At 33.3% G+C, this 25774-nt stretch overlaps 4 protein-coding genes across 4 annotated transcripts in view; 2 read left to right on the top strand and 2 right to left on the bottom strand.

The window, feature by feature from the left end:
- LOC111001086 (pseudouridine-metabolizing bifunctional protein C1861.05) overlaps window positions 1-25774 on the top strand; it is a 151503-nt gene that overhangs the window by 125186 nt on the left and 543 nt on the right. Inside the window, exons 8-10 of the mRNA XM_045633332.1 lie at window positions 2140-2314; window positions 2536-2651; window positions 3274-3388. Of these exons, the coding sequence (XP_045489288.1) occupies window positions 2140-2314; window positions 2536-2651; window positions 3274-3388 (406 nt within the window). The remainder of the gene's footprint in view (window positions 1-2139; window positions 2315-2535; window positions 2652-3273; window positions 3389-25774) is intronic.
- LOC110999436 lies at window positions 3830-8012 on the bottom strand. The gene is made up of 5 exons (XM_022268476.2): window positions 7822-8012; window positions 7526-7734; window positions 6855-7050; window positions 6498-6626; window positions 3830-5680 (listed from the first exon to the last, which is right to left on the bottom strand). Exons 1-5 carry the CDS (start codon window positions 7856-7858, stop codon window positions 5511-5513), a joined length of 741 nt encoding a protein of 246 aa, XP_022124168.1. The 5' UTR covers window positions 7859-8012; the 3' UTR covers window positions 3830-5510.
- On the bottom strand, window positions 10984-25352 carry LOC110999437. Its single transcript, XM_045633335.1, has 6 exons — window positions 25231-25352; window positions 23341-23474; window positions 22077-22216; window positions 14425-14580; window positions 13155-13241; window positions 10984-12885 (listed from the first exon to the last, which is right to left on the bottom strand). Exons 2-6 carry the CDS (start codon window positions 23472-23474, stop codon window positions 12734-12736), a joined length of 669 nt encoding a protein of 222 aa, XP_045489291.1. The 5' UTR covers window positions 25231-25352; the 3' UTR covers window positions 10984-12733.
- Window positions 17245-19168, top strand: LOC111001164. The gene has a single exon (XM_045633334.1). The coding sequence runs from the start codon at window positions 17709-17711 to the stop codon at window positions 18468-18470; it is 762 nt and encodes a 253-aa protein (XP_045489290.1). The 5' UTR covers window positions 17245-17708; the 3' UTR covers window positions 18471-19168.

The raw sequence follows: 25774 nt of genomic DNA, 5'->3' as shown, positions 1-25774 counted from the left end.
ACTTGCTAAATGTGGCTTCGCGTTTACGATCTTCTTGTTTGATTATACAATAATTATTCTAGCGTAATTATAAAATTATATAAAAAAGTATTTTATTTCCTACAAATTAATTTTACATATAATTTTTACATTAACTTATCTTTAAAAGCTTATCTTATTAAAAATTAATATTAATACCTACTTATTGTAACGGCTTCTCAACTTCCAAAATTACCTCATAAAAAAATATCGCAATCAGGTCAAATTGTTAAACTTTTTTGAAGTTATTTAGAACAAGTTAAGCGTGGATAAAGAGTAGTTCCAAAGCTGTTACTAGTTAGTTCATGAGTTCGTCTTAATTAAGTTGCTGTAGTCAGAAACAAAGGGGTTGTTTCTTGCTTATATACTCTACGAAAACAAAAGAAAATAAGAACCTTTAAGTGTGGAAACAAGATAAATTCGGATATTAAACGCGCTAAGTGTAAAACATAATATTTTTATAATATTTTTTAATAATTAAATTTTAAGGTTAGTTATTAGATATATTTTTATGTATTATGTTATTTCTGTATTAAACTGTGAATGACATACCTATAATAACTAGCAAAAACATAATGGATTTTGATAGAGTCATATCACTAAGTCTGTCTGTTTGTATAGTCAGACGCCTGTATGAATTGCAGCATTATTTAAGACGTTCTTGTTAATAATCAAAAATAAATCTCAAACTCAAAATATCTTTATTCATATAGGTAAACAAGTATACTTATGATCGTCAAATTTTTTTTTTTATTTTCAGAAAAACACACATTATCTTTACAGCCTATACCAATACGACAATGTGGAGAAACATTTAATATATATATATAAATTAATTAATAAATTAAATTTAATCAGTTAGTTAATTGTATTGAATACTTTGTTTGTTTGTTTTTTTTGTAAATCTTTATAGTTATAACATATCATGTATTCCATCTGTGGCTATGTTCTCGGTGTATTTGTTTGATATTATATGTATTTTGTGTTAGCTGTAGGAGTACAAAAAAAATAAAAATAAAATAAAATAAAATATCGCTATTGTGAATTCACTCTGCGAACATACAAATAAGTTGATAGTATCGGAGATGGCATTCAGTAGGCGCAACGTCCTGGTTATGGGTGCCACTGATAATAATGAAAATAAATTTAAATTTACATTTACTACCAGTTTGTAAGTCGAGGGCGTAGAGCGGACAAGAAGAACTTGCAAGAAACTTTCCGCTACTCTTTTCAATCGCCAAGTTTTTAATACAAATTGTTTGAACTGGAGCAAATCAATCCCAAGGATTAGGATCATTTAAGTATTCGTCAAATTTAAAAAAAGCTGTATTGATTAATTTACTTTTAACGAGGGCTTTGAATTTATTTAGTGATAATACTCTAATTTCGCTTGGGAGAACGTTCTAAAAACGAATACAATTTCCATATAAGGAGTGGTTTATCTTCTGGAGCCTGGTTGGTCGCACACTCAAATTAGTTTTATTACGCGTATTATACAGGTAAAACTACGCAGTGTAATAATATTTAGTTCCTTAAACTTATTATAAATACAATTGTGTGCGCAATTAATTACCTATAATTATTATTATCAGTGGCACCATTATTTGTTTACACTTTACCTTAGACCTAGACATACATATAAAAAAACAGGTTACATAAGTTACTAGGCAACGGGCGGCCTTATAAAAAAAGAAAGACCTGCTGAGGGCAAAGTTCCTTTTTGTACCTGTTTTCATGATCATTTGTCAATCTGTTAGGCAAGTATGTGATCAGCCTTCTGTGCCTGCCACTCGGTCATCGTTCGAGCGTTTTTTTTAATTATAAAAATATTCCTGCCTTAACAGGTGACGCTAAATTGACAAGAGTAAACAATAAGTGAATTAACTTTACAGAAGAAGAAGAAACAAATAAACGTAATTACATAACTGTGTACTAAATCTCCATTCTAAATAAACATTATAATTAATTTAATAATACCTAAGATTATTTAGGAACTAAAAATATACTTATAGAGATTAAAATATTAGATGCAATCATTAATATTATTATTGTTTTTTTAGATTATTTTATTTTTATTTATAGCTTTTCCCTTCAGAATGTAATGTTTTAATATTGTTTAAGCTTGATGGCAGTACGCATGCATGCAAAACTGAGCAGTGCGGTGGAGGAGTTGGCCGTAACATCGCAGAAGCTCTCTGGAAACTCAGCGGAGGACGAGCCAAGCTACTCACCGCTGTTGGTGATGATGCTGATGGACATTTCTTGCATAGCATCGCACCTGGATTAATACTTGATGGTTACTCATATCAATGTTTGCAACTATAAAATGGATAAAAAATATCGTGTGCTTGAGCAGTTACAAGCGAGACCCGTTTGCTTTAGGTGATGGAGCAAATATGAGTAATAATTATTTATTTAATTATAAGTAATCTAACAGTTTATACTTATACATATTATAATACAAAATACTTTATTATAAGACAATACAGAAAATCGTTTATAATGTTCTTTTCCCAGGTTGCTTCACGAAAGAATCTTCGACTGCAACATACGCTGCAATATTTGACAAGAAAGGAGAGTGCGCTATCGGCTTGGGTGACATGGAAGTACATAGTCATATTACGCCAGAATTGGTAAGTTTATTAATGAATAACTTGACATATACAGGTTAAGTAGTGTGTATGTCTGTATCCTGGATCTCCAACAATGCAATTGGTCCCATTGGTCCGTTGTGCGTAAAGTCCAGGTTAATTTAACTGTCCTTGCAGAAAAGAGGGTCAAACTCTTAAAAGGCAACGCACTTGCGAGCTTTTTGACAGTCTATCCATCGACAACGCGGTATTACTGAACATCAGGTTCCTACTGCCGGTTTGACCCGTTCTATAAAAAAATAGTAAATCATTTTTGAAGTGAAACTTCTGTAGACGCATGAAGGTAAAATCTTTTACGGATGAAACGTCACGGAGATGTGCAGCGTTTTTGTCAAAGAAAAGGGAGAGAGCGATTGAGAGAGTGAGAAAGGGAGATGGAAAAATAATACACGCTATTGGTTGATGTATTCGTTTAGTAGTTACATATTAGAACTTTAGATGGCAATTCTGTATTAGCACGTATAGTGAGTAGTGAATAGTGTGACAATACAAATACATGGAATGATCATATACTGGTACATGATCATCTATTGGAGCTTTTACGTTAGTAATAATTAACTTACAAAGAAGTCACTTCTGACATGTGGTCTTTGAACTGCTTTAGGTTAACAAACACATCGAGATTTTGAAAAAAGCACCGCTCATTGTAATTGACGGCAACATTCCACAAAACACCATGGATCATGTTCTAGATCTAAGCCAGAAATACCAGAAAAAAGGTAAGAAATTCAATAAAATTTCTTTACAATTTGTCTGTTTGATGGAACTGTAAATAAAATCGTGAATTTTCATCAAAATAGATTATGAACATATTTAAATGTCTACACGTGTGTATGTCACTGATTTCCTCTTAAACGGCTGGACCAATTGGAATAAATTTTAAGCTAATGCATAGATGTTGCAATGCGCCTTTTTCTCTTACGCCCACAGAGCTCTTATTTTTATTATCTTACTCTTGATTCTTACTATATATATAGATAAATAATAAAAAGATAGACTGATCAATTAAAAAAAAATTGTTAAGCATCTACCAGGTACCTAAACCAGATAAGCAAATAAAAACTCAAATCAATAAATTTTTAGAAAATATATAAACAGAAATCCTCATATATTTTGAAACAATATATATACAATAGGCATTAAATAAAACATCATTTGAAAATATTTCATCATTTAATACTTTTCTATTACAAAAATACATATTTTGTACCAATTATACAGAAAATTATATATATAAGACGACAACACAAAACTCACATATCTAAAAACTAATTTGTCTGACATCAGTGCTAATTCTGTCATTTTACGATAACTTACAATAATACAACCTTATCAGCAATAGCGTTTTTGCTTAAAAAAATGTTATATAATAATTAATTAATAAAAAAAACTCCATACATAAATTGTTGTTCATATGTCAGTCACATGACATAAAACGATCACAGATTAATCAAAGATGAAGACATGCTTGTAAATATAACCTGTAATCCTAAAACTGTCATGGAGTTATTATAATTCTATGTGGCGATAGAATAAAATGTATGTGAATACATATATACATATATATCATAAGCTTTTTTTAGAAAGTCAAAAATCAGTTCTTTTATGCATTAACACAAATAATACAGGTGATAAACACCCTTCTTTTTTATCAATATTTATCATTAAATCAATATCATTATTTTTATACAATTGTTTTAAATAAATTATATTAATAATTCGCCATTGGTAAGTACATTTTGTAAACCTTACAGTATCTTCAAATTAGCACTGTTATCATAAAATGTGCAAGAAAATGATCCAGTCATAAATTTAAAATTAAACATGTATAGAAATACATTTAAAACAAATGAACTAACAACTAATAATAAAATAGAAAAAAAATTTCATTAAAGACAATGCTTCTTACAAATATAAAAAAACATGGCGAAATTCTTAATCAAATCAATTTTATCTGTTAATCTGTTTTTCCGTCACCATTTAAAACAGTGTTTTGGTTATAACGACATTTACATTTATAATAAAAATTATAGTAAAAACGCCTCCATATTGCGAAAAAATATTGGAATTAATTAAGAGTGGCAACATTTAATAACAAAAACATTACAGTTAATAGATGTGCTCTGTGCTATTTTGACGTTTGAGGAATGTTTCAAAAAAAAAAAATAATCAAAGACGATCAAGACGAAAATCCTACACCTACCCACCTATAGTGCTTGTGTCTTACATAACCGCCCCTGGGTGGAAATATTTAAATGCATATTGACTTACCTAATCTAAATCTAATTAAAAAATAAAGCATTTGGACGGATTCATATAAAGAATGATATGATATGAAAACAAATATATATTTTAAATGAGATTCATTCAATTACAGATTTAACTAGGCTCGAATTGTCTCTTTACCACAGCTTAAATATTATTCGATAGTAATGGACCAAAGATTACTAAATAAGAGTGGACTTTATGAATAATGCTTAGCATTTTTAGTGTATTGATGGTTTAAAAATGCAAGAATTAGAGAGAGTTCTAGAAATTTTTGAGACTAATTCACGGATTAATTTTTCTTCTATTAACACATAACTTTTGGGTAAACTTACGGAATAATATAGCCGTTGGCCAATTTTAATCTCACAATGTCACTTTTACAAATAACTTTTGCACATGAAGAATTTTCAATACAGCGTGAAAGGACAAAGAATACAATAATTTTCCATAAAGACAAAGATCAATAAAATAATACATATTTAACATCAATCTAACGTCAGCTGTCAGCTGTCAAATCAGTGTGTCAAAGTGTAATTAATTTAAAAAGTTTGTGATTTAAATTGTGAATAATATCTAATTCCTATAAAATCCGAATTGCTGCTGTTGCTGCTGCAACTGACCTCTTATCTGATGCAACGCATGCTCCGGCTGGCTATGTTGCATTTGAGCCACCAAGTTCTTGGCTTCAAGTCTCAGTTGGTATAACTTACGGGATTCAAAGAACAACAGAATTGCGGCTAAACCTGAAACATTTATTGGTCAAACAGCTTAGTTCCAAAGTGGATGATTGTCTTTTGTATGTCAAAGACTGGATTTGGAATCCTTATCCAACAATTTTTGACATACCAGAGACAAAACTTAGAACTTAGAGTCCAAATCTTAGTGTTGGATTTGGATTTTAAATAATGTTATAATGCTCTAAATAAACGTTGTGAGAATGTTCGAAACGAACGAGACTTTCTGAAATAAAAACCTAATCACTATATAAAACTATATTTTGAGTTTATCTTATATTTTTCAAAAATATAGCGATGAGAAATAAATGAAAAAGACATGAATACAGAAAATACAATTATTTAATTTTACCTTATTACTACGAAGATTATACCAGAATTTCATTAATTGTAACAGAATTATTACTATCATTGTTATTGTTATTAGATATTTTAGTTATTAATGGCTTCGAATCTTTTCTAATCAACCATTCTGGTTCTGGTAGGGACAAGAAAAAGAAGGCGCGTAACGGAAAAGTGTGACGATAAATTTTTTTCCACCACCAATAAAGAAGGTCCATTTCAAAAAATTACTCAAATAGGTACAGACATTTTCAATGAAATGATGGTAACATATAAATGTACAATAATTAATAAATATATATAACAACTATTGCCAGACATTGAACATTTATATTTAAATAAGATACAATATCTATTAAATTGTATATCAATTATATTATCGATTTGACATTCTAAATTCAGAATTAAAATACCATTTTTATAAAGAATATATGATTTTTGACAATATATTAATGCAGAGTTTTAATATGCAGAAAATACATACCAAACAAAATACAGGCAATAACAGCAAATGCATAGGACCATGAGAGTACATTGAATGATGGGTACATCAACCAATCACGACGGTAACAATTTGTTCCAAATATAATTACAGCTAGTAACAGAAAGGCACCTGAAATATAATAGATATAAATCATTGGGAAATTCCGTACTTTCAAATGTTTATTTAATTTTAATGATAATGGCAATTATATAAATTTAAAGTAATGAATTAAATTTAATTTTGCTTTATTCTATACTTCTCATATATAGAATCATCTGTATATTGTTTTCCCCATACACTTCATTATCTGAATGCCTTACAAGATTTATCTATTGAACTGAATTATTTATTACTTACTTGAAACTGCAATCATAATAAATGCAGAAGAAACATACATCCATTCATATCTTAAGACATTACGAAGTGGCATCCTAATAATCACACAAGCCAAGAGAACTTGTGCCGTAAATGATAACATAAATGCCAGAGTCACAAAGGCTTGAACAGCCATCAGCCAGCCCGGTAATAACCATTCACGGATCACATAGTACTCCTTAAAATTTAAAGGTTTAAGGTTAAAATTTAAAGATTTAAAGTATTTTTTATATAGATCTCTTAGTAAAAATGTATGTACATATTAGATTATTGATGGATTTTTTGGAAGACAAGGTAAACTTATCAAAGACAAGTGATTTGTGTCCAGACAGTGTCCTTTACCAGTTAAATAGAGATTTGTATACCATGATTTTGACATTATATCTATAGTACAGTATAATTATAGTATTGTGATGTGTCTTTATTAAATGGCACTATAATACTCAAGTATCTGTTTGCTCTTAATATGTTTGATCTTGTATGTGCCTGATGAATATTATAAGTGAATTGTAATGTTATTTGAAATATAAAATCAGAAAAATCTTACAAAATAAATTAATCTTTTATGCAATTGTTAAAAAAAATATTTATTGGATTCAAACTAAACTTAAATATATAAGTAAATTAAAATGTAATGTAATGGTATGTGTTACCTGGCTAAAAATGTAGTGACAACCATGGAAAAGTTTGTCAAACTGAAATGAAGGAAAGCGAAAACGATCGAAACAATATTCCCAAAGGCCCATGTGTTTAAAAGACGAGAACATTTCTGAATAAGATTCTATCCAGTAAGGACCCGCAAAGGACAGGAGTAGAAAAAGTCCCGCTACATATGTGATTGAAGCTCCAATTAACGTAGCATCTAAAAAGAGTTAAATAATATAAGTTACTTTTGTTTTCGTTTAATATATTCATATGTAAGTAAATAGGGCGTGCCCGGGCTACTTACTGGAAGCTTTCGGATATTCATTATTAGCGGCTGTCATTTCGCTTCTGTTTACACAATGTAAACAAAACACGTATTTACACAAACAAATTTACTTTTTACGTAAAAGTTTTCAATTTAATAGTTTCTAACGTTATCGCTTTTCATAAAACAACATAAACAATCTATGTACGTTTGTACTTGAAAATTGAACGTTTTCAAGACTGAAATGTCAATTATCAAAACATTATATGTCAATAATACAATTTAGCTGTCAATGCTGAATGCTAGAGTCATCGAATACATTTAACCAGAGATAAAATATGGGCAGTCCTTTTTCTGGCGTCATATATTTTCATCATATGTATTAACCAGTTTATAAAATAAATACAAAATATATTTATTAAGATAGAATGCTTCATATTAACTGTAGTAACCGTTCTGGTCATCGTCATTATATTTGATTATAATTAGGTTGATCGTTCATAAAGATTTGGATTATACTCTGATTTTTTCATGCGTCTGGCATTTTTTAATGTTGCTATTAAAAACATTTGAGGGCAATAAAAAAATTCTGCGTATTTTTTATGTTTTATCCAGAAATACTTGTTCTTTTATGGACATCATAAGGCTTGTAGCGTATCGTAGAAGGGCAGAACGGGTGGCGACCTTGTGGCGATTTTCGTGCTTTAAATGCCAGGACTATTCCGGACCGCTATCCCGTCCGCCACATTGCCGATTTTAGTCAGAACCTTATAGGATCGTCTATTTACAGCAAAATCGATTTGGTCAAGGCTTACCAGCAAATTCCAGTTCATGAGGGTGATATCTGCAAAACAGCGATTACTACTCCTTTTGGAATGTTCGAGTTTCCCTTTATGACATTTGGTCTACGGAATGCTGGACAGACTTTTCAGCGTTTTATGGACGAAGTTGTGCAAGGTTTTAATTTCTGTTACGCTTACATTGATGATGTTTTGGTCTTTTCCAAAACTCCTGAGGAGCATGCTGAGCACCTTCGCTCATTGTTCCGAAGATTCTCAGAATATGGCGTCGTCGTTAATTCATCAAAGTGCATATTTGGTGCCGAGGAGGTAATTTTTTTAGGATTTCTCATCTCTAAAGATGGCACTCGCCCACCTCTAGACAAAATTGAAGCTTTGCGGAATTATCCTCTTCCTAAAACAGTCGAAGGCCTCCGTAGGTTTCTCGGAATGGTCAATTTTTTTCGACGATTTCTGCCACAAGCGGCTGAATTCCAAGCGCCTCTAATTAACGTTTTGGCAGAAACAAATTTAAAAGGCGCTAAACCAGTTCCATGGACGCCAGAATTAGAACTAGCTTTTAAACGATGCAAAGATCATCTTGCGACAGCTACTCTATTGGCTCATCCTGTAGTTGACGCACCTTTAGGACTGTTTACAGATGCATCTTCAAGTCACGTAGGTGCATGTCTTAAGCAGCTGGTTGGAGATAATTGGCAGCCACTCGCTTTCTTTAGCAAGAAATTAACAACACAACAGTCAGTTTGGCCAGCATTTCACCGTGAACTGCTTGGTGTGTATGAAGCGATCCAACATTTTCGACATATTCTTGAAGCACAACATGCCACCATTTATACGGATCATAAGCCGTTGATTTATGCATTTTCCCAGCGCCGAGAAAAACTTTCCCCGGTACAACTCAATCAGCTTTCGTTTATTTCTCAATTCACTACTGATATCAGACATGTAAATGGAAAAGAAAATGTAGTTGCTGACGCGATGTCACGCATAGAGGCAATATCGATTGAACAAGATTTTGAAGCTCTTTTAAAGTCCCAAGAGTCTGATCCAGAGCTCTCTACCATCTTAGTTTCAACTGACTCAGGTCTTCAACTTTCTAAGGTAAATATTCCTGGAACACATATCTCTATTATTTGTGATGTCTCAACTGGGAAAACGCGTCCCTATTTAACACCTCCATTTCGCCGCGCTGTTTTTGACAAGTTTCATAATTTGAGTCATCCCGGCGTTAGAGCAACCACTACGCTAGTAACCGATCGATACGTATGGCCATCAGTTAGAAAGGACTGCAGAGAGTGGACTCGTTCATGCATGGCATGTCAGCGCAGTAAAATTACGCGACACGTATCGGCGCCGACAGGAGAGTTTAAGTTGCCGTCTGGTCGATTTTTGCATGTGCACATTGACATCGTTGGACCTCTACCTGTCAGTAACGGGTACCGTTACCTCCTCACAGCTATAGATAGAGTGACCAGATGGCCTGAAGCTTGGCCTATGCATTCAATCACCGCTGAGGAAGTAGCTGAAACGTTCACCCGTGAATGGATTCCACGCTTCGGTGTCCCAGCTGTTTTGACAACCGACCAGGGCACGCAGTTCGAGTCGGATCTTTTCCATCGTCTGATGTTAAGGTTTGCCACAAGGCGTAAAAGAACCACTTCTTATCATCCCTGCGCAAACGGCATGATTGAGCGAGTTCATCGGCAACTTAAAGCCGCCCTAACTTGTCACGATGACACGTGGACTAGAGCGTTACCATTGGTATTGCTGGGTATGCGGTCAGCTGTTAAGGAAGACCTGAACTGCTCAGTTGCAGAAATGACATTACGTCTACCAGGACAACTCCTTGTCCCAGATGAACAGCCAACTTTCGCAATGGAAAACCAGGCTGATTTCGTTGTACCTCTTCGACGGAAAATGGCTAAAGTACAATCAACACCAGCATCGCGACATGGCAACAAACGACGCTTCGTATTTAGAGCTACCTGGAGCGACTTTGTAATGTAAAATTTTTGTTGTGTAATTTTTTAAAGTACCTTTTATTTTATTGTTACATACTATCATTTGTCAACTTAGCTTTTCTGTCTCCGTAGGGGGGTGATGTAGCGTATCGTAGATACGCACTAAAATATACATACTTTATGGTGTAGTATTTTCTATACGATTTTGATGTATGTGGCAATATAAATACAGGACACTTAGAAAAGAAGAAAACAGACGTCACTCAGAACAGACTTTTAAGCATGTATTTTTTCCTAGGAGCCTTTCTATAAGAATATAAATTAATTACCGTTGTTTGTGAAGTAATATATCAATTTAACAAAGATAAAAATGGGTTGTGATTTATAAATATAGAACATCCCATAGGCTACTACAAACATTATAAAAATAAAACACAGCATATTTTTAACTGTATAAATTTATTAAAATTTCATACAATAACTAAAAACTAACTTAATTAGGCACATTATGGAACAGAAAGTGTTTCGTGAAGAGCAGCACCAGCACTCTGTTACTTTCATTTATGATTCCGGCTTTATTGTTGAGTTTTCCTAACACGTGATTGCAAGCGTTAGCAGCGCCTCAGATATTGATACATAGACAACATAGAAAAGTACGTACAAAGAACTTAAAGAGTGTCTAAGTATACAGAAAGATCAGGACATTCTATTAAAAGTCAGTGTAAAAGTCAGTGCTTACAGCTGATGTAATAAATTTGCTCTTAAATTAGTGCTTACAGCTGATGTAATAAATTTGCTCTTAAATATAAGTGGCAGTTACTAAGTTACATTGATATACAAAATGTTTTGAGATTAATACAATAAAAAATACTTATAGTATACAAAATTGAGGACGGCACAATTCACTTAACCAAAAAAATATTTTAAAGTTTGGACGGAATATTTTAAGATTCTTTTCCCATTATTAATAACAACTAAAGCTGCCTAATTGCAGTGTTGAAATAAGCTATTTTTTATCTCATACTAAACATTTGTGTTTAACCACGATGCATAAGATGTTGAGTTAAACAATTTTTTTCTTATAATAATGGAGTAAATTTATATCAGTATTTACCTACAACAATTGCTTGTAGCTAAAATAGGTGGTTTGCTTTATATTTCAATTATAATGAGAGAATATTACAGGGTACATATAACACAAAAAAACTTACTCTATGGACGGAGGACAAATCTATAAAAAAATGCCTGCTGTTTTAGAGTTACATTTAAATACATACATCTAAGTGCATTTGTTAATTCCGAAAAATTTAAATAATCGTTATTAATATTTTATTTAGTATTTCATTGTTAGCCGGAATGTATTGAATCAAAATAGTTGCACAAAAATTTTACAAATGCTTGAGAGCCTAAATAGATCCTAATAGTAAATTGTCAAATGTCAAACAACAAATGAAAAACAAGTCAAAGTAACTTTTTTTATGTTGTTAAACAGTACATTTGATTCATATAAATAATATGTGATTAGGGCTATCAGTTATCTTTAGTGATTGTAATAATATTTTAAAAGCAAAAACTAAATATAAATATTCATAAGCAACTTCAGACACTGATATTTTATATGAAGAAATGCTTATGAACTAGAAAATATAAAATATTGTATAGGACGGCTTGCAAAGGACGGCATTTGTTTAAATTTATATAACCTATGTTACTCAGAGATATTAATAATATTAGTGTATAAAATATATAGTACACTTCTATTATTTAAACAATATTGATTCGCACTCTAATATACGTATAATAATAATGCTGTCATCTATCAAAATATGCTAAATCTTTTGACATGTGAAGTTTAATTTGCGCGCGTATTTCTGTTTGCAAGATGGCAGGATGAGGTATTGATTTGCGTTTAGCTAAATATTTTTGTCGATGGGTATAGTGAAAGGCAAAAAAATAATATAAAATCTAGGTTTTGGTGGAAATTACAAAATACTTCATTCATTAAAACTAGATCAGTCTAAATTGAATTCTGACAGCTAAAGCACTCTTTCGTCCCTTTCTATCAAATTGTGTTTACACTGTGATAAAAAGAGACAGATGTACTTTAGCTAAAACAGTGCATTTAGACCGTTGTTTTTATAAGAAAAATTGTCTGGATTAGTGATTTATATTCCTTACATAATAAAGGCACTATGCTTTAGACTCCTCTTCCAACTCAAATCGTGCTTGAGACTCCTTAAATCTCCTTCTCTTCTTCATCTGTATATTTGCCTCCGTCAGGAATAATGCACCTGTTATTAAACATGCAACAGCTCCTACTACTCCCAAACCGAAGGACCAGCCTAAAAAAAATATATATTATATAAATTGAGAGGATAAACAAAGGGATTTTCTAGCATTTTAATGAAAAAATTGTACGAAATTTGTCATAGATGTGTATATGGCTCCAAAGCCAAAAACTACATTCATATAAAATCCTTAAAAACAAATATATCAGAAAAGTGATCGTTTTTGATCAGCTTCAGTTCAGATTTGTGATCAGCCTTCTGCGCCTGACCATGGGCTGGGTTATTCATGTGTCACCCACATGTGGATTTTTTTAATGTCTTACCTAAATAATTATTCGCGTGATCCGGCATCCATCCATCAGTGTTCCCCGTACAAGCGAAGACAATGACTGCTATACAACCACTGATTCCTAGAAATATAATTTTTTTTAAACACTGTGCCGTGTGTCAATGAATTTTTTTTTAAATATAATTTATATTTGTTTCATCTATTTTATTTCTCCCACATGCTAACTCTAGGCTGTTAATTGATCGCCTTATTTAGCTAGTTCCCTGTAACTTATATGCGTTATATATAACAAATATATATTATAACGTATAGACTATAGAGGAACGCGCCCAAAGAAACACTACCAAAAGGGGGCCGGTACTATTATGTTCTACTTATTATTATTAATATTCATTTTAGAGCTTTGCTTTTGCTGACAAGAGAGGGAGGGGAGGGGAATAAATTTCTGAAAATCTACTTATGCTAACTAAAACGGCATCAAGGCTCACATTAATTTTATTGTATGTATGTATGTTTTTTTTATGTAAGCAATTCATGAACAATTCTATAATTATAACTTCTATATATATTTTCTAACTAACTTCTATTTCACTACATAGTATAAAACAAAGTCGCTTTCTCTGTCCCAATGTCCCTTTGTATGATTAAATCTTTGAAACTACGCAACGGATTTTGATGCGGTTTTTAATAGATAGAGTGATTCAAGAGGAAGGTTTATATGTATAATAACATCCATTAAATGGTGGAAAAGTACTGTTATTTTTGAGGTTACTAATGTGATGTCGTAAATAATTACATTTTTTCCAGCGACGGAAATAACAGTACATAATAAAAACCTGCTTTTCATCAGCATTACACCCGTGCGAAGCTGGGGCGGGTCACTAGTTTCTAATATATGTTTCATTATATGATGTCATGTTTGATATTTGATAAAAAAATATATTAAATGTCAGCGTTTTATAAATTATGTATTAAAAAACAATTATTTATAAAAATAGATTTCAAAAATGTTAACTAATGCGTGGATATCTAAACCACTGAACTGATTTTGATTAAACTTGGACTGTGACTACACTTTTTTAATAATTTGGCTGCCCGTTGCGCCATACATTATTTAAATTATTATTGAATTATAAAATGTAAATAAAAACATCATGGACTAATATCTATGTCCAGTACTTATAATCTATATTTGTCTGTGGTTTTTGTTAAAAAATAAAACGCTGGCCGGTTATAAAATGTCTACAGTCTTAATGGTTTCCAAAGAATATTTTAAATCAATATATTTCTAGAATAAAAATTACCTGCAGTTAACATAATATATCCTATACTCTTGATCAGTAATTCATATCTATCCTGCTCCGGTCCGCAGCAGAGGAAGAATATTAAAACCAATATCATTGATATCAGAACACCGATAAGGCATATGGTGAAGAAGAACTGGGTTGCTATCATGAACGCTGAAAAAAAAAAAGAAATTAATTTTAATACAATGTTCAAATAAAATCATTTATTCATCTAGTTATGTAATTAACGATAGCCTCTATTTGCTATCATTATCATATCATATGCGACAAGATACTCAAAATTGTTCAGTGTTCCTCGTATGAAGTCGAATTACCTGCGTAATTCTCCAATGTTTAGGGTTTTGTCGATCTATGACAACCATTTTCAAGACATTGATATTTTCTACCACAAGATGAGAGATGTGAAGAAGTACCTGGAGGGGCGGGAAGACTCCGATTTTTTTAAGTAGTAGTTTTTTTTTGGATGATAAGCATTAGACATACCATCATTGAGCTCGTTGTAATCAGCTCAGCGAGACGATACAAGAAATTTGACTATATGAACCTGATGATTGACTCCGAAGGTGGATACTGAGTCTCGAGGATGGTAAACAGTAGACATACCGTCATTGAGCTCGTTGTAATCAGCTCAGCGAGACGATACAAGAAATTTGACTATATGAACCTGATAATGGTCTCCGAAGGTGGGGACCGGATCTCGAGGATGGTAAGCAGTAGACATGCCGTCATTGAGCTCGTTGTAATCAGCTCAGCAAGACGATACTAGAAATGTGACTATATGAACCTGATGATGAACTCCGAAGGTGGGTACTGGATCTCGAGGATGGTAAGCAGTAGACATACCGTCATTGAGCTCGTTGTAATCAGCTCAGCGAGACGATACAAGAAATTTTACTATATGAACCTGATAATGGTCTCCGAAGGTGGGGACCGGATCTCGAGGATGGTAAACAGTAGACATACCGTCATTGAGCTCGTTGTAATCAGCTCAGCGAGACGATACAAGAAATTTGACTATATGAACCTGATAATGGTCTCCGAAGGTGGGGACCGGATCTCGAGGATGGTAAGCAGTAGACATGCCGTCATTGAGCTCGTTGTAATCAGCTCAGCGAGACGATACTAGAAATGTGTTATATGAACCTGATGGTGGACTCCGAAGGTGGGTACTGGGTCTGATTGACTCTGATTTCATTTTCGGGCTTAGATATAACATGCTGCACTCGTAGGTTTCAGAACCAAGAAAAATATTTAAAATTTCAACTGGAAGACGAATCGTTGAAATTGATTATTTTTTCAATAAACTCAAAGAAATATAGTCGTATTATAGTAAATATTACCTAATATTTATTTAATATTAAATATTAATAAGTTCATATAAACACATTTCTAATATCGTCTCGCTGAGCTGATTACAACGAGCTCAATGATGGTATGTCTACTGCTTACCATCCTCGAGATCCAGTACCCACCTTCGGAGTCCATTATCAGGTTCATATAACACATTTCTAGTATCGTCTCGCTAAGCTGATTACAACGAGCTCAATGACGGTATGTCTGCTGCTTACCATCCTCGAGATCCACTACTCACCTTCGGAGTCCATCATCAGGTTCATATAGTCACATTTCTAGTATCGTCTCGCTAAGCTGATTACAACGAGCTTAATGATGGTATGTCTACTGCTTACCATCCTCGAGATCCAGTACCCACCTTCGGAGTCCATTATCAGGTTCATATAACACATTTCTAGTATCGTCTCGCTAAGCTGATTACAACGAGCTCAATGACGGTATGTCTGCTGCTTACCATCCTCGAGACCCAGTACCCACCTTCGGAGTCTATCATCAGCTTCATATAGTCACATTTCTAGTATCGTCTCGCTGAGCTGATTACAACGAGCTCAATGACGGTATGTCTGCTGCTTACCATCCTCGAGATCCACTACTCACCTTCGGAGTCCATCATCAGGTTCATATAGTCACATTTCTAGTATCGTCTCGCTAAGCTGATTACAACGAGCTTAATGATGGTATGTCTACTGCTTACCATCCTCGAGATCCAGTACCCACCTTCGGAGTCCATTATCAGGTTCATATAACACATTTCTAGTATCGTCTCGCTAAGCTGATTACAACGAGCTCAATGACGGTATGTCTGCTGCTTACCATCCTCGAGACCCAGTACCCACCTTCGGAGTCTATCATCAGCTTCATATAGTCACATTTCTAGTATCGTCTCGCTGAGCTGATTACAACGAGCTCAATGATGGTATGTCTACTGCTTACCATCCTCGAGATCCAGTACCCACCTTCGGAGTCCATTATCAGGTTCATATAACACATTTCTAGTATCGTCTCGCTAAGCTGATTACAACGAGCTCAATGACGGTATGTCTGCTGCTTACCATCCTCGAGATCCACTACTCACCTTCGGAGTCCATCATCAGGTTCATATAGTCACATTTCTAGTATCGTTTCGCTGAGCTGATTACAACGAGCTCAATGACGGTATGTCTACTGCTTACCATCCTCGAGATCCAGTACCAACCATCAGAGTCCATCGTCAGCTGATGATGATGACTCGGTTTCGGTATTTTAGCAATACTGACATTAAAAAGTTTTAACCTCAGAACGAATTAAACATTTAAAAAAATCATGTATGTACTAGTTAAATAATTGGCAGCCACCATTTTTTCTAGACCAATATTTATTTATAAATTTTTATATTTAGCTAATAATAGTAAGTAATGAGGGTACCGCGGCACAGTTAACATTAGCTCTGTATATTTATTTAAAATTAAAATAGAATCGGTGCGTAAAAAAGGTTAAAAAAACGGGAACTATGATATTTTAAGCAACATTTTTACACAGCAAATGTGAACAATTATTACAGTGCATTAAATAGTGTTTAGTTAGCCGTGATCAAACAATTTGCTATCCGCCATACCGCGTTGGATATTTCTCGTTCGGTTATGGTTAAAAATTACAAATGCTGCAAAAAACTGACGAAGTGTAGTGAAGTGACTTTTAAGAGTGTCTTGTGCAAATCAAGTACTTTAATCTAAAATCCTAAGCACTGTTTTAAATAAATCACAATATCATATGTGTTATATACGATTTATTTGCAAGCTAAGTAATTAGTCGATTGGCACTTGCGACGAGTCGTTGGGAACATCGAACACATTGAGGCTTCCGGATCGAATCCTGCCGCTTTCATACCTACGAAACGACGTTTACTTTTATTTTATTTTATTTTTTATTTTTTTTACCACTAAACAACAATGGAAGACCAATTTCAATTGTTGTTTGAGAAAATGAGAATTGAAATGAAGGAACAAAATACAAAATTGGAAGAATCGTTAACTAACAAAATAATAAATAGAATTGATGAGAAATTAAAACCTATCTTAGCAGAAAATGAAAACCTAAAATTAAAAGTCGCAACCTTAGAAAACGAAGTCGAATATTTAAGAAGAGAAAAAAAGGAAAACAATTTAGTCATTTTTAACTTGAAAGAGGAGGAATGTAGTAGTACCGAGTTATTGCAGAATGTCCAAAGGCAATGTCTGGCGGATTTAAATATAACACTCGAAAAAACAGAGGTAAATAAAATATACCGTATCGGAAAACCGACAAAACAGGAAGGAAAACCAAGGCCCATTTTAATATCCTTCGTTAATAGTTGGAAGAAACAGGAAATCTTAAAAAATAAGAGAAAGTTCAAGCAATTGTTTATTTCTGAAGACTTTTCCAAAGAAGTGTTAGAAAAAAGAAAATTATTGAAATTAAAATTAATAGAAGAACTAAAGAATGGCAAGATTGCATATTTAAAATACGACCAACTTATAGTCAAGGAAAATGTTTCTAACACAGACAAAAGGAAGAGAGAACTATCAGCTTCTCCACAAACTGAACATATGGCTCAACCAAAAAAACAACAGGCACTTCTTTCGTCTAAAACTAACCGAACAAATGCTTTTGACATGATGAGGGCCAGATCGAACTCTCTTTCTAAACCTACTTCCTCTGATAAAAGATCATAGCAACCATGTGTTGGTACCCAGAAAACAAATAAAATAATAAGAACAATCTCCCCCAATACGGCTGGTCCCCGTGGGGGCAGTAGACCACCACCCTCCACCCAAAAAATAGAAAAACACTCTCGCCTTATTCAAGGCACACGAATTTGTACAATGAATGTAAGGTCGCTCGTAGGCAACGGCCGTCAAGAGGAATTAGAACATGCTCTGCAAACCATAAAGTGGGATATTCTTGGTCTCTCTGATATAAGAAAAGAGGGAACACACATTATTGAATACGAAGACTACATCTTTTTATACACCGGAAAGAAAAGTGGAAGAAATGGTGTAGGATTTATGGTTAAAAAGGAGTTGAAATCAAATATTGTAGATTTCGAGGTTCTATCAGACAGAGTAGCAAAACTTGAAATGTCCTTTAATAATTATAAGATTAACATAATTCAAGTCTATGCCCCCACAGCGAAGTCAAGCCAAGAAGACATAGATATTTTTTATGATAGCTTAAATAATGCACTAGTAAATTCTCTGCCATACACAATTGTGCTTGGAGATTTTAACGCACAAATAGGCCGAGCCACTCCAGATGAAAAGTTGGTTATGGGTTTATGGGGACACGGTAAGAGAAGCGAGCGAGGCAAACGACTTATTGACTTTTGTTTAGAAAAACAACTGTTTATTGTGAACTCTTATTTCAAGAAAAACACCAAAAATAAATGGACATGGTTATCACCAGATACTCGAACCGCAAATGAAATAGACTTTTTTATTATTAAAAGACCCTATCATCATACCGTCGAAAATATAGATATAATTAATACCACCCACCCAACAGACCACCGTATGGTTCGCGCAACAGTGAAAATTACAGCAAAAATTAAAAGTAGAAAACAATTTAAAGGCAGACAATCAGGACTGAACCCACTAGAACAAGAAACACTTAAGAATATTTTTTCGGTTCATCACATTGAAAAATCTAAGAATATACAAGAACAATATAATAATATTATACATCGAATTAAAACCAGTGTCGAAAAGTTACCAACAATACCAGGGATAAAGAGAAATAACTATATTATAACTGAAAAAATAAGAGATATGATAAGTGAAAGAACTGAACTAAAAAATAAACCTACCAAATCAGAAAGTGAAAAGAAGCGTCTTAAGCATCTGTATGGAAAAATTAGAAAAAATATAAAAAGAAATAAAGAATATTATCAACTCAAAATATTAGAAGAAGAAATAGATAAAAATCTATCAGTTAAACGAGGAAACAAACGCATAAATAATACGAAACAATGGGTACAAACACTAAAAAGTCGTACAAACGCAACAATAACAAACAGAGATAATATACTAAATATAGCCACTAATTTCTACAAAGAACTGTACAGTTTGCAAAATCAACCACTAGATATTAGTAATAATGGTATATTAGAAAGTTATAAAAATGAAGAAACCCCTTTGCTACTGGAAAGTGAAATCAGGCATGCCATTATGAAACTTAAATCTGCAAAAAGCCCTGGAGATGATTACATAACTAATGATATACTTAAAGCAATAGTAGAACCTCTAACATCACCTCTCACGGAACTACTCAATGAAATTTTAAAACAAGAAAAAATACCTAAACAGTGGGAAACATCTGTAATAACATTACTATATAAAAAGGGAGACCCAATGAACATCAATAACTACCGACCTATAAGTTTATTGCAATCCACTTACAAACTTTTTACAAATATCATCCTTACCAGAATGAAGATGGAGCTAGAGTTCCAACAACCAAGAGAGCAAGCTGGTTTTAGAAGTAAATATTCAACTCTAGATCATATATTCACACTTAGACAAGTCATTGAAAAATACATGGAGTACAAAAAGACAGTATATATAGCCTATGTGGACTACTCCAAAGCCACAATCTTACATAACAAACTCTGGTTAGCTTTACGAGAACAAGGAATACAAAATAAATATGTTAACTTATTAGAAAAGATATACCAAAGAAGTAAAGCCACAGTGAAGTTGGAGAAGAAAGGTAACATGTTTCCACTTAAAAGGGGTGTTCGGCAGGGCGATCCCGTGTCGCCAAACTTATTCATCGCACTTCTGGAATTTATCTTCAGAAAGCTGGATTGGTCAGGGTTAGGAGTAAATATCAATGGCGAAAATTTAAGCCATCTTCGATTCGCAGATGATATTGTTCTAATAACTGAAAGGCATGAAGACTTACAATACATGCTGCGTACCCTAGAAGACATAAGTAAAGAGTGTGGGCTGGAAATGAACCCTGAAAAAACATGTATAATGACAAATGGCATAAAATATAGTATAACCGTCAACAATAGAAATATAGAATACGTCGACCAGTATGTCTACCTTGGCCAAAATATTTCGTTTAAAAGCCATTATATAGAGGAGGTAGAGAGAAGAATTAAAAAAGCCTGGATTTCATATTGGTCACACAAGCATATTTTTAAGTCACAAATGAGTCTATCACTGAAGAAAAAAGTGATGGACTCAGTTGTGACACCTACACTGTTGTACGGCTGCCAATCATGGCCTATCACAGTTGAATTAATAAAGAAAATTCAAATATTTCAACGATCAGCCGAAAGAAGTATGTTAGGCTTAAGTCTCAGAAACAGGGTAAAGAGTACAGCGATACGACAAAGAACAAAAATAATAGACGCGGCAAAAATGGTGTGCCGCCTGAAATGGCGTTGGGCAGGGCACACAGCAAGAACAAGTGACAACAGATGGAGCGAGAGAGTGCTGCACTGGTACCCGCGCGGCACGAGCCGGCCGCAGGGGCGCCCTCGCCGACGCTGGGCAGATGACATCATCGCAGTCGCCGGGGTTACCTGGCCGCGCCTGGCCCGCGACAGACGCGAGTGGAACCGGAAGGAGGAGGCCTATGTCCAACGGTGGACAAACCAAAACTTAAGTGAATGACTTTTTATTGTCCCCTAATTTTAAAGTTTTTTGGAAATAAAGGCTATTATTATTATTATTATTGGTTTCGTATTCACGTAGTTTTGTTAGACTATTCACTATTTTGTTAGACTAGATGGCGTTAGTAAATTATTGTTTGTAGTAGAGGTCAAATCCTCAAAGTCATCGGCGTATGTTAGAGTCTTAACACACTAATCCATATTGTAATTTGATAATGGATACGAAAAAATATGTATAATGGCGCGAAATCGAAAGTTTTTCAAATTGACATGTTCCAAATTCAAAATAATTAAAAAGTTGATAAAAAGTTTTTATGTAACAATATTATGGCCACCTATATATATTTCGGTAATTAAATAATATAAAAAAATGATTAATATAAATAAGCACAAAGTATTCTAGTCACAGACTATTGTATTGATGACATCTGATAGTTTAGGGAGGTATAACAAAAATACGCTTCCGTCAAAAATGTATTAAAATAATTACGTTCATTTGGGAGAAGAAATTCTCGCGCTTGTTTCAGGCCTCAATGGTGGCTGGGTCGAGCGAGGCCCAGATCCTTTAGCAGTTTTTTTTTTGGGTTTATGGCCTGGTAGAGCCTTTAGGCCATCCTTTAGCAGTTGTCTATATAATGTTGCCAGTAAAATACTTTACCTGGAAGCAAATATCCGCGTATTTTGTCGTATCCTGTCGTAAACGGGTCGTAAACCCACCGACATCCGACAAAGAATCGTCTCTGGTATTGGTCCAAGGGATCAGGTAATGATCTGAAGCAGTGACTCCAAAGACCGAGGCTGTAAAAATTAATGTAAGTTGTAAATGCGTTAATGGGAAAAACAACATCAAATATGTTAATTTCTGTTATTTTTTTTTAAACAGAAACATTTATACACCTATCAATATCTTCGCACTATTTATAGTAATACAACAAAAAACAAGATAAAATAATAGAAGATTTGTTGAAGGTTGTAATGACCAAGAATAATAATGAAACAAATAACACAAATCTAGATACTTAATTTATTTTATTTTTGCAAACGGGCAGGAGGCTCGTCTGATGTTAAGTGTCTCCAAGGGACATTCTTAAAGCCAGAGTGATTTAAGAATTGGTACGCCCTGAAGTTGAATTGGTTCATAAATCTAGTCGGCTATAAATATTGCTCAGCGGACGTCGAGATAATACGTTGATGATAGATGGAATTTTGGGTATGTACTTGAAACGACTCCTGTCTTACATTCACATGTATCTCATATATGAAACATATTTCATCACGAATAGAAAACAACCATAGCCCTGAAACAAGATTTCTGTATGTTTCGTTATAATAGTAGGCAAGGTTTGTCCTGTGCCCGACAAACGCCGTCGACTTGGGTCTTTTTTAAAAAAAATAAATCTTTTAGCTCAGCCGGAATACTTGGGTCTCAAATTCCAGTATGGCTTAGATATTTCTCACACGGTATGCGAGTTTTAAATGCGCACATAGTGCATAAGTGCACAGCCGGGATTCGAGCCTAAGACAGGGAGAATCACACGCTTATGATAAACACTGCTATATATGTGCATAGAAACTGATTTACCTTTTAGGTGAAATTAAAAAAAAAATGGCGCTACATAAAGTCTGGACCTCAGATTTCTGTATCTGTTTCATAATTTTTCAATGTAATAGACAAGTCTGATCAGCCGTCTGTGCCTAACACACGCCGTTAACTTTTGGGGTCTAAGGCAAGCCGGTTTCCCCACGGTTACTTAACCGTTCGAGCAAATGTTAAATGCGCACATAAAGAGATAGTGTATTGTTGCACAGCCGGGGATCGAACCTACGACCTCAGAGATGAGAATCGCACGCTGAAGCCACTAGACAAACACTGTTTTTCAAACTCTATATATGAAGAATCCTTCTTTATGAAGAAAACCTACCGTTCCATTTTAGCACCTCGTATCCTAGAGTCGCTGACTAACCAATTTGGCGTACCGAATGCCAATGCCACTGTCACAAGGGCAATGACAAACACTGCAATACCACAATTACCCGCTAAACTTCGTTGCTTCATCTGAAAAAAAAATATACCTAGACAGGATTAAAAAGAAAAATTAACAATTTGAATATAGAACTTGTTCTATATTCAAATTGTTGTCAATCTAAATAAACAAAAATATGAACAAATAGACAATATTTAACGCAAACCTTAGATGGTTACATAGGACTATCGGTCTATCTAACCTCTTAACTAAAATATTCTGGTATCCTCTCGTTATTTTTTTAATAATTTCTGTTTTCAATAGCCTAGAGGCCACTTTTTAACGCCACGTTTTCGTTAAGTTCGCGCGTTTTATTTTCTGACAGCCAACCATGTTTGTAATCGATCACTCTGATTAAAACAGTCTTGTATAGACGTGATAAAGTTTTACAACACGAACACGCAATTAATACATAACACGAATAAATTACGAATAGTGGACTAGAACTTAAATTCTAAAAGCTCTTAAGAACACGTAATTAGCCAACCTTGTCATAGTATCTATTACAAAGAGCATTACAGAACCAAGTTACTCGAAAACAAGGTTACTTACGAGAGAAACAAATGTTTCGTAACTTGCTAAATAATGGGTTCTTTTGGCTATACTCGGTGTATAACAATAATGAAAAGTTCACACGCGTTAGTCACTGTGGGAATGTCGGCGTTCAGGGTTAAGTTAACCGAATATTAAGCTTTTTTTAATTGCACACAAAAATACATTTATTTTTAATTATGTGTCTGTCTTACTCTTGATAAACTCATTCAGGCTAAGTACAGGCAAATTTCTATTTAAACATCAATTATTAATCAATATAATATGTCAATTGAGTTAATAGTTATAAGTACTGTTAAAACCCTTTACAACAACATCCTTTAGGCATACCGGTTATATTGACTAAAATCATATGTCCCCGCTTTTATATTAGGTACATAATAACTATGCATCGGCTGTTACAACTTTCTGTTTTTACCATCATTTTATGTTGTTATAACAGATTTTGACTGTATTCCAAAAATGTATAGTTTAGAAAACTATAAAGTGTTGACTATGCTGGAACTTAGGAATTTAATAACTATTTTAATCTATATGTAATTGACCTAGTTAGTCTTGTTTAGTTGGCAAGTCATAAAATTCAAACATAAACATTACTTTCTTGCCTCACCAAGTGAAACTAATTCCATTTATATTTACTTAAATTAAAACTTATCTAAAATAATAATCACTCAATATAATTCTCACTCAGTATATGTACTGTCTGTGTAAAGGTACAGATTCACGCTAAGAGCACACATATTTGGTAATTATTATATTGTAAATTAGAAGGTATAATAAATTAATATTATTGCATTTTTAACTCTGAAGAACAACACAAATTAAAACCAGATATGAGGCGGTCATCACTGCTATGAAATCTGTTATTTAATATAGTTAAGTTGAATAAGGGAAGGTGCCACTTATTGAATACTTTTCGTATACTCAAAATCTTAATTAGATATTGTAGAAACACTGTTTATATATTGGTAGGTTTGTGTTCTCAAAATTGTTTTGCTCATTAATAACATTTATGGTATTAGAAAAGATAATCGACTCAATAAAACTATTTAATTTTGAGAGTTAATAGTTTTAATTAGAATTTGAAAAGTTTGAAAACTTAAGACCTTCGAAACATATATATATATACTTCTTTAGTAATCAGTGAAGTTAGTAATGGAAATTGTGAATAACTACATTAGACATAAGTAAATTATTATAAAAGTTACTAAGTACAATAACTTCATTCAAACATACCTCTTATTTATAAAACAACGCTTTTAATAAACGTTATAACTTGCTTTGGAACTTGGGTGGAGTCAACGCGTTAACAACAAACACAAAGCATAGACTAAAGGACAATTTGAAAGAAGAAACAGAATCTAAAATGATAATTGACATAACCGTAAAAAACTATTAAAACACAGTACAGAGTACAGATAAACAATGGAGTCTCTTTTACACTTGCACTGACTTGAGAATTGTAAAACATAATATAAAGCCCGCCAATTTGTTTTGGTTTAAACATATAAAAAGTTTGTTACCAATAAAATAAATATATTTAAGTCGATCTTAATTTAACCAAACATAACTAAAATATTATTGCAATCCTGGCTGGGTTAACTGGTAACTTTATTTTTGTTTTGTTTGTAAGTAACAAAAGCTTATTTATTATGTAGTACAATGCTAAGGAATTATTTTCAGTTTGGTTTTAGTTTTATTAAATTTTTGTGAATTATGCTATCACATACCCTACAAGACACTTATCAATACATTATGCAACTAAATTTTTTTATTTTTA

The sequence above is a fragment of the Pieris rapae genome, chromosome 23, assembly GCF_905147795.1.
Source record: "Pieris rapae chromosome 23, ilPieRapa1.1, whole genome shotgun sequence".
Classification (NCBI taxonomy): domain Eukaryota; kingdom Metazoa; phylum Arthropoda; class Insecta; order Lepidoptera; family Pieridae; genus Pieris; species Pieris rapae.
Note: the sequence above shows the minus strand (reverse complement) of the source record. Positions and strands in the feature narration are given on the sequence as shown.

Bases quoted from the DNA above. Each gene is read 5' to 3' on its own strand.
- LOC110999436 (XM_022268476.2), bottom strand. From the start codon at position 7,858: ATGACAGCCGCTAATAATGAATATCCGAAAGCTTCCA. The intron at 7,051-7,525 runs GTAACACATACC...TTAAATTTTAAG, and splicing joins GTCACTACATTTTTAGCCAG to GAGTACTATGTGATCCGTGA. The intron at 6,627-6,854 runs GTAAGTAATAAA...ATTATATTTCAG, and splicing joins TATTATGATTGCAGTTTCAA to GTGCCTTTCTGTTACTAGCT.
- LOC110999437 (XM_045633335.1), bottom strand. From the start codon at position 23,474: ATGAAGCAACGAAGTTTAGCGGGTAATTGTGGTATTGCAGTGTTTGTC. The intron at 22,217-23,340 runs GTAGGTTTTCTT...TAATTTTTACAG, and splicing joins CGAGGTGCTAAAATGGAACG to CCTCGGTCTTTGGAGTCACT. The intron at 13,242-14,424 runs GTAATTTTTATT...TTATATTTCTAG, and splicing joins ATATATTATGTTAACTGCAG to GAATCAGTGGTTGTATAGCA.
- LOC111001164 (XM_045633334.1), top strand. From the start codon at position 17,709: ATGGAAGACCAATTTCAATTGTTGTTTGAGAAAATGAGAATTGAAATG.